Source organism: Vulpes vulpes, chromosome 6 (genome assembly GCF_048418805.1).
Source record: "Vulpes vulpes isolate BD-2025 chromosome 6, VulVul3, whole genome shotgun sequence".
Lineage (NCBI taxonomy): Eukaryota > Metazoa > Chordata > Mammalia > Carnivora > Canidae > Vulpes > Vulpes vulpes.
The window spans coordinates 126138411-126147782 of NC_132785.1; the positions used below are offsets into that span (position 1 = coordinate 126138411).

The following is a 9372-nucleotide window of genomic DNA, read 5'->3' on the forward strand; positions in this document are numbered from 1 at the left end:
AGAGAGAGAGAGAGAGAGGCAGAGACACAGGCAGAGGTAGAAGCAGGCTCCATGCAGGGAGCCCCATGTGGGACTCGATCCTGGGACTCCAGGATCACGCCCTGGGCCGAAGGCAGGCACCAAACCGCTGAGCCACCCAGGGATCCTCAAAATCCACTGTTTTTGATGTTGCGGATACATATTCACACACACAAACACACAACACACATACATACATACATACACACAATTTCCCATTTTAACCACTTTTAAGGGCCTAGCTCAGTGGCATTAAGCACATCCCCATTGCTGTGCAACCACCACCACCGTTTCCAGAACTTTCTCATCATTGCAACTGACATTGTCCCCAGTAAGCACTAGCTTCCCATCCCCCTCAGCCCTGGCCCCCCATTACCCCCATTCTACTGTTTCCATGAGTTTTTTAAAAAGATTTTATTTATGTGTTCATGAGAGACACACAGAGGGAGGCACAGACACAGGCAGAGGGAGAAGCAGGCTCCAGGCAAAGGGCCCGATGTGGGACTTGAACCCGGGACTCCAGGATCACACCCTGGGCCGAAAGCAGACGCTAAACCGCTGAGCCACCCAGGCACCTCTGTTTCCATGAACCTAACTCCTCCGGACACATCACATAACTGGAATCACACAGTAGTTGACCTATTTGTCTGCCTTATCCCAGCAAAATGTCTTCAAGGTCCACCCGTGGTTTAGCAGGTGTTAGAGCTTCCCTCCTTGTCCGAATAATATTCTCTCGTATGGACAGACCACATTTTGTTGATCCATTCGCCTGGTGATGGACACTCGGGTTGCTTCCGCCCTTCGGCTACTGTGAATAATGGTGTACAAGTATCTACGAGACCCTACGTTCAATCTGGGGGCACATACACCCAGAGTGGAATTTCTGGAGCCTGTGGCAGTTCTACATTTCATTTTTTGAGGACCGGCCATGCCCTTTTTCCATCTACACCTGTACCTGTTACGTTCCCACCGACAGCGCACGAGGGTTCCGATTTCTCCACATCTTTGCTAACACTTGCTCCTTCTGCCCTCTGATCACAGCCTTCCTCACGGGTGTGAAGCGGTCCAAATCCACTTTTAATACCGCATGTTCTCTAACAGCGCACATCTTGGGGCTTACTCAGCTGGCTTGCCTGCCCTGCTCATTCTGCCTCCAGCTGTTGGCTGCTGTGCACCAGGCTGACACAGGCCACGGTGCAAAGAGCTGGTTCCGTGGTGCGTTTTATTTTCTGCAGCGTGTTCCAAGCAGCAAGCACAGAGGGGGACTATTGTAAGGCCCTGGAACTGCTTCCCAACTGCTCAGGCATCTTGGTTTAGATGTGGGGGTGGTCAGGGGGAGCCCCAGGTGGCTCTCTCCACCTTCTTAACCTTAGTAGGGGGGAACCTCTGCTCAGGGACGAGCTTGTCTTTATCTGACCCAACAGGCTGCAGGCCGAGGTGGACGAGGTCATCGGTTCTAAGCGGCACCTTGACTGTGACGATCTGGGGAGGCTGCAATACCTGTCCCAGGTGTGGGGGCAGGAGAGAAGGTTCTGGGTGCATGTGGGTGCTTGGGAGAGCAGCCCCTGACTGAAGAGGGCGGTGGTGCTGTTTGCAGGTCCCAGGGAGGCCAGGTACTTCCAGGAGCCTCAAGCTCCCTGACAGGGCCTAGACTCAGCTCGCCCCTCTCTTCCCCTCCCCTTCCTTCCCCTCCCTTCTGCTCCCCAATGACCAAGCACAGCAGGAGGCCTGACTTGAGCTGGGGAAGGCTCCTCTGGGATGGTGGTGCCCTGATGCAGAGGGAGGCCTGGGTCCTGGTCCAGGCTCTGCCACGGTCGTTCTGCACAACCCCCTTCTCCTTTCGGGCCTCAGTTTCTCCATCCATGACAGGAGGGGTTGGACGAGAGAACGAGGCTAACTTTGCGGGGGCCCGGGACCCAGTCCTGGACAGCTGTGTGAGTGGGAGCAAAGATGGGCCTAGGGCATGCCCCTGGCACAGCCTGGGGGACCTCTTGACTCCCTATCTCCCCGCGTGGCTTCCGTAGGTTCTCAAGGAGTCGCTGAGGCTGTACCCGCCGGCGTGGGGTACCTTCCGCCTGCTGGAGGAGGAGACCCTGATCGATGGGGTCAGAGTGCCCGGCAACACCCCGCTCCTGGTGTGTGGGGGCCCTCCCTCCCCACTCGCCCCAGGGTGACCAAGCTCTGAGGTTGGGGATGTCCGCGGTCCTGTGGTCACCACTAGGGTTGCTCATTTGAGTTTCACCATGACCGTGTGAGATCTTCCTTCCCTTCCACACTGTCCAGTGTCAGGTTACAGTGGATGATTCTGGAAGGGAGACACCCTGCTTCCATCTGAGGACACTGAGGCTCAGAGAGGTTAGGTCACTTTCCTGAGGTCACACAGCCGACAAGGGGCAGATAGAAGATGTGCCCAGTTTCAGAGCTGACCCCAGGCTGTCCAATTCCTTCTCTCTCCTCCCACAGCCCCTTCTTCTCCCACTGAGAGTGACTTTCCCTCCTGTCCTTTCTTTGTTCCTTTCATTTTCTTTTTTCTTTTTCTTTTTTTTCTTTCATTTTCTTTGTAGAGTGAGGGAAAGCAGAGAGGCGGGGAGGGGTAGAGGCAGAAAAGAATCTTAAGCAGGCTCCACGCTGAGCCTGATGCGGGGCTCGATCTCCTGTCTCTAAGATCACAAACTGAGCTGAAACCAAGAGTCCGAGGCTCAACCGAGACCAAGCACCCCAGGCCCCCCTACTTGTCGTTTCTTTGTTGGCACACCCATTCATTTATTTCCTCATCATGCACCACGACCTCCCGGATGCGCACCCCAAACTAGAAGTGTGTCACCGTCCTGCTTCCCTCCAGAAGCAACCACCGTCCTGAATTGTGTGCTTGCCATCACCTCGCCTTTTCGTGTCTGAGTGTGTGGTGGACGTACACGTCCGCGTGGTGCTAGGTCCTAGGATTGCTATGTGCGTGAGGGCCCTCATTGTACTGCTGCGTCATGTTCTGCTCGTCGACCCCATCGTCGATTCTGGGTCAGTGGGCATCCGAGAGGTGCCCAGGTTCCTGCTCTCTCGTGGCCCAAGCAGACGGGGCAGGAGGGCTGGGGTGTGGGACGTCTGAGTGATCAACTTGGTAAACCAGCGCCAGAGCGTTTTCCAGAGCGCCCGTGCCAACCCAGACGCCCACCAACGCTGACCCTTATCCTTCCAACACCTAGTGTGGCCCAGCTTCTTATTTTTTTGCCAAATAATTGCGAGGAAGGTATCTCCTTGTGGTCTTGAGCCCCTTCCTGGTGACTGGTGAGGCTTGCAGCCCTGTGCCCCCTTTCCTCCTCTGGCCTGCCTCATCGCTATGCTGAGCTCTCTTTAGGAATTCATGGTAATCCTCTGTCAGGTATGTGTGCTGCGAATGTCATCTCTAGATTTGTGGCTTCTCTTTTAAAGCGTTTTCAATGCTTTGAAGTTCTTAATTTTTTAGTGGTCTATTCTCTTGTTTTGCCTGAGGGAGCCTCCCACCCCCTCCCCATCCTGAGGTCAGCATACTCCCTTACATTGTCTTCCAACAGTTTCACATTTTTCTTAAGATTTTATTTATTTATTCACGAGAGACACACAGAGAGAGGCAGAGACACAGGCAGAGGGAGGAGAAGAGACTCGATCCCAGGACCCCCGGGTCGCAACCTGAGCCGAAGACAGACGCTCAACCACTGAGCCACTGAGGCGTCCCAATTTCACATTTTTCTTTTGCAAGTTAAGTTCCTATTACCCGGAGTTGATTTTGTGTGCAGTATGAGGTAGGGATCTGGTTTTGTTTCCTGGGGGCTCCCAGAACAAAGCACCACAGACAGGGAGGTTTGGGTGAGGATGGTGGTGGTTAGCAGTGGAAATGCACTTTCTCCCGGTTCTGGAGGCTGGGGGTCCGAGATTGAGGTGTCGGCAGGGTTGGCTTCTCCCGAGGCCTCTCTCCTTGGCTTCCAGATGGCCACCTTCCTGCCGGATCCTGCACTGCCTCTTCTTCTTCTTCTTCTTTTTAAAAATATTTTATTTATTTATTCGTTAGAGACAGAGAAAGAGGCAGAGACAGAGGCAGAGGGAGAAGCAGGCCCCATGCAGGGAGCTTCCAGGGCCTCTTCTGTGTGTGTCTGTCCTAATCTCCTCTTATAAGGACACCAGCCAGACTGGAGGAGGGCCCGCCCTAATGACCTCATTGTATCTTGATTATCTCTTTAAGGAGACTATCTCCAAATACGATCACATTCTGAGGTCAGGACTTTAACATAAGAATTTTAGGGGGACACAGTTCAGCCCATCGCAGCACCTGTTCTGTTTTTATTCACAAAGGAAGTGACATGCTTCTGGTCCTATTAGGCACCCCCAGCTGGGCTTCCCCAGGACTCTATCACTCCTCCTCCAGCAGGTATCAAAGCTTCCTGATGTGTGGCTCTTTATTCTGTTTATCTGCTCCTTTTTTTTTTTCTTTTAAATTAACACCCCTGTCCAGGACCACCTGCCTGAGTGACCCAGGTGGTGCTTTAGAATGCCCTTACCTCTGGCTGGGCAGGTGTACGGGTGTGGGTGTGGGTCTTGAGTGGGCACAGCCCGGCTCCAATCCCGGCCCCGCTCTGGCAGGCCGGGTCATCTCTGGGCCTCAGTGCCCTCCTTGTAGGATGGGGATGATGACTCCTGAGTCACAGCTTACTGAGAAGAGTCAAAGAATAGTGTCCGTCACGTGTCTGGCAAAAATCCTGAGCACACAGTAGGTGCTTTTGCTGATCTCAGACCCCTCTCTACTTTTTAGAGGTGAGTTCTGGGCCCTCCCTTCACCCCGGCACAGAGAACCGGGGGCAGAGCGGGCTCAGGGAGCTCTTTAGTGCAGGAGTAAAGAGGCAGACGTTGGCACTCAGAGCCCTTGTTATGGGGGGCATGTCCAGGGGCATGGAACCCTAAGCCCAGTAGGGAGCGATGTTGCATGCACCAAAAGGCTAGTGGGGGCCTGGGGCTCCTCTGCCTCCCCCTCCACCCCGAAGCAAGCCTTGTGCAGAATAACAGCTCTCAGGGATCCCCAGAAAGATGCTCTGGAAGCAGACCTGAGATTGAATCTCAGTTTGGCTAGTTATTTGCCGGGTGACTTCAGGCAAGTCGTGAACCTCTCTCTGAGCCTCAGTTTTCTCATCTGTAAAATAGGGATAGTTGTGCCCCCTCCACCTCCCCCCAGCCCCCCAGCACGGTGCCAAGCATGGGATGATGTAGCACACCCAGCTGGTCCTTGGCACACTGGGCTGTCCCCTTCCTTCCTGTTAGGCACTCTCCAGGACCAGTGCAGTCCCACCCTGGCCCAGACAGGCGGGTGGAGTGGTGGGGGGGGCTGGGCCTACCTGGCTCCTGGTCACTGGGTGGGTCGGGGAGACGTGAGGGTGCTCGTCTTTAGAACCAGAGACAAGTGGATCCTGTGCCCCGCAGTTCAGCACCTACGTCATGGGGCGTATGGACACGTACTTTGAGGACCCACTGACTTTCAACCCCGATCGCTTCAGCCCCAAAGCGCCCAAGTAAGTCTCTCTTCAGGCTGTGCATGCGGGAGAAGGATGGACCAGTGACCACTGGTCTGAACTGCCTATGCCCTCTGAGCCCACAAAGCTTTCCAGATCACTGAGAGGGAGTTGTGAGCCCTACTCTGCCCCCTTGAGCGGAGAGGCAACCGCAGCTCAGGGAAGTTGGGTAACTTGCCCAAGGGCACGCAGCCAGTAGCCACAGAGCTGGGGCTTGAGGCCGGTTCAGACTGGTTCTAACATCCAGGCTCATAACCAGTCCCTTGTGGTGGGAAGCCCCGTGACTCAGGCAACAGACCGCACCTCCCCTTGCCTTGATGGTCCTATCTGAGAAATGGGAACCCAATGGCTCCCTCTCAAGCTTACTATGGGGGTGAGTGTCTTCAAGTCCAGTGGTGGGGGTGGCCAGGCTCCAGGGACAGACCACCTGCGTCCAGCCCAGGCTCTGCCCAGAACTGGACATGTGACCGGCCAAACACAGAAGTGACATTGGACCGTGAGATCCTGAGTTCCTCCTTCTGTGAACCAGAGATAATAACAGCTCCTTCTGGAAGGCTCCAGAGGAGGATAAAATGAGAAAATGCTGATGCAGAGCTTAAGGGAGCCAGCTGTTGAGGTTTTCCGCGTGTGCAAAACCCAGCCCTGGCCCAAAGCCATTCCCCGGGGAGGGACGGGATTGTCACCGCAGCCTCCTGACACCTCTCTCCCTGCAGGCCGAGATTCACCTACTTCCCCTTCTCTCTGGGACCCCGCTCCTGCATCGGGCAGCAGTTTGCTCAGGTAGGAAGCCAGGGCGGGCTTCTCTGCCCACAGCTGTCCGGGGTGGCGTCTTGTCCTGGGCCAGGAGGCATTTCAGAGCCCTGGGACCCCCGGGGCTGGGGGCAGGGGGTGGCGCCGGGCCAGCTGGCGGCAGTGCTGGCTGCGCAGTCAGGCCCCGTGCCTCCCGCCCTGCCTCATTTCTGCACACAGATGGAGGTGAAGGTGGTCATGGCCAAGCTGCTGCAGAGGCTGGAGTTCCGGCTGGTGCCCGGGCAGCGCTACGGGCTGCAGGAGCAGGCCACGCTCAAGCCGCTGGACCCCGTGCTGTGCACTCTGCAGCCCCGGGGCTGGCAGCCCGCACCCCCGCCGCCCTGCTGAGCGGGCCTGGGGCGGATGGGACTCCTCGGGCAAGGGCTGCACCCACGCTCCTCTGCAATCCCACTGCCACCCACCCCGCTCCCCGCCCCCTTCCCCCGGGGGCACCCTCCACGCTGGCTCCCAGCGGGCCCCCTGCCAACCACCACCTGCTTCGCACCCCTCCTTCCCCCCAGAGCTCCCTGTCCGCTGCTGACTCCACGCCCTTCCTGGACTGGCCCCTGCCTAACTCCTAGCTGCTGCCCAGATGTGCCGTCTCCTACCCCGACCTCTCTGCATAGGCCACTCCCTCTGCCACACACACCCTAACTCTCGCTCACTTCCTAAAACCCTCTTCAGGTGTCACCTCCTCCAGGAAGCCCTCCCTGCCACCCCCGGCCGGGCCAGGGGCCCCTCCTCTGTGCTCCCTTGGTCACCTGTGCTACCTCTAACACCACACTGACCACACTGTATTGTGAGTGTCCTTTGATGTGACCGGCCACCCTGCCAGGCTGTGAGCGCCTCACGGGTGAGGTCTGTGTATGATTCGTCTCTGAGCGCCCCCGCCCCGGGCCTGGCACAGAGTCGATGCTCAATAAATATGTGTTGACTGCATGAATGAATGGCCACACCGGGCCAGAGCGCTCTGGCCTCAGTTTGCTCATCTGTAAAATGAGAGTGATGTTGAAGCCGGTCTAAGGGCTAACGCAGGTCTGGAAGCTGCCCCTGCAGATGCCCAGCAATGCCAGCTTGGGAGAAGACTGCCCGGGTTACCAGGAGGGCTCTGTGTTAGTAGAATCCCATTCCCTGTGTTGTTAAGCAAGACCGTGTTCCCAGGTGTGGTGTGAGGTTGGGGTTATAGGCAGGGTTTTGAGAGCTTGATTTGACGGGGTCTGAAGCCCTGGGGCCTGTGTGGTCTAGCCTATTCCCAACAAGGGTGCTGATGCCCCAGAGGGGCTCACAGAGGCTAGGTCTAGCCCCCAGGACCTCTCTTGGGGACAGCTTGGTGGACCTGAGCACCTGGCCTGGCCTCGCATCTGCTGGCATCCTCTGCCCCTTCTGGCACAAGGCTTCCCCTCCTGACCCAGTCAGAGAAGGCCAGTGGGCCCACCCCTGAGAGGTGAGATCGGAACCCCAGCTGTGGGTGGGTGCAGTGGGTGGGGGAAGACGTCATTCTTTCCTCCCGGGAGCCTACAGGTGACCAAGGGGCAATAAATACCAGACTAGCCATGTCTTCTGGGCACATCCAAGGAGTTTTTCCTTCAGCTCTTCGGAGCTTGGCTTCCTGCAGAGAAAACAATATGCCCATGCCCACCGCCTGGGGTACGTGCCCTGGGAATGTCCCCTCTCCTCACCAGGGTGCGGGCTGGCCCTTCCTTTACATCGGCTCCTCCGTCCTGGTGTGGTCTTGAACTGAGGGATCTTCCTATTTAGCAGAAGAGGAAGCTGAGGCTCCTGCCCAGGACATGATATGCTCAGGACAGGTGGGTGTATCGTGCCAGGGTGGAGCTAGGTCCCCGGCCCAGGGGGGTCACGGGACTGGCACCGGTCGCCTGCCCTGGCCTCTGGGCAGAGGGCCACCTCCAGGAGGGTGCCTCTGTAGCTGAGGACGCCCTGCAGGGAGAGCGCTCCTGCTCCCTGAGCCTCCGCCCAAGCTGAGCACCGGGTGAGGCTCTCCTCAAGCCACACTCGCACCTGCAGTTCCCCGTGTGGGGGCCCCACAGCCTCCTGTGGCTCTGAGAATGGTGTGACTGGGCTTTGCCTCCAGCTGCCCGGCCAGACAGCTCTTGCCTGTCTCTGCTCAGCCCAGAAGTGGTTCCCTTTCCACGGCCCCCAGGTCCCAGTGCTTCCTCTTGTCTTGTTCCCAGGCCCTCAGCCTTGCACTGCTCCCGGGGACCTGTCCTGCTGGGACCCCCAGGCCCCACCCCCTGAAGCCTCTCTCTGAAGTTCACCAGCCCCCCTGTAGCTCTCCAACAGCCCCAGAGCAGCCCCTACCCCGCAAACTCCATGGCCCACAAATACCCTAGGTACCCTTGCAAGCCCCCAGCACCAGCCACCCCACACCAGCCCCCAGTCTCCACCAGCACCCCTGGCTCCATGCCCTGCTTCCTGCCATGGCTAGGCTTGGCCCCCCAGGATAGAACTTCCTTCCCTGTCCATCCCTTCCCAGGTCCACGGGCTGGGGCACTGGGTGGTTCAGTCAGTTGGGCGTCTGCCTTCAGCTCAGGTCATGATCTTGGGGTCCTGCTCAGTGGCGGGTCTGCTTCTCCCTCTGCCCCTACCCCCATTTGTGCTCTCTCTCTCGCTTGCTCTCTCTCTCTCTCTCTCAAAATAAATAAGTAAAATCTCTCTAAAATTTTTTAAAAAATTAAAAGTCCACAGGCTACCAAGCCTCAGCACGCCAGGGACATGACCTCGCATTGCCTGGAGGGGTCTGGAGGGGTCACCTCCCACTGGAAACTTCAGATTGCCTTTACCATCCTCTGACTTAGCAAATATCTATCCATTGCTGAGCCTGAGTCTTCACATCAGTATTTCTTCAACTCCTCTTATGACCCATTTCACAGATGGGAAAGTCAAAGCCACAGCCCACAGCCGGGCCATAGTCGAGTCAGGACTCAAACCTGTAGCCCTTTGCACTCAGCGGCCGTCCTCCAGCTCAGCAAGCGCTGCCACTGAAGGCCTGCACTTGCCTCTGAGCACTCGAAAC

General features: G+C 57.2%; 1 protein-coding gene across 1 annotated transcript in view; it reads left to right on the forward strand.

Moving 5' to 3' along the window:
* Positions 1-7277, forward strand: part of CYP46A1 (cytochrome P450 family 46 subfamily A member 1) — a 28889-nt gene extending 21612 nt beyond the window's left edge. The window contains exons 11-15 of the mRNA XM_026012561.2: positions 1443-1527; positions 2043-2153; positions 5461-5549; positions 6263-6329; positions 6519-7277. Of these exons, the coding sequence (XP_025868346.1) occupies positions 1443-1527; positions 2043-2153; positions 5461-5549; positions 6263-6329; positions 6519-6686 (520 nt within the window). The 3' untranslated portion in view covers positions 6687-7277. The remainder of the gene's footprint in view (positions 1-1442; positions 1528-2042; positions 2154-5460; positions 5550-6262; positions 6330-6518) is intronic.
* Positions 7278-9372: the final 2095 nt, after the last annotated feature.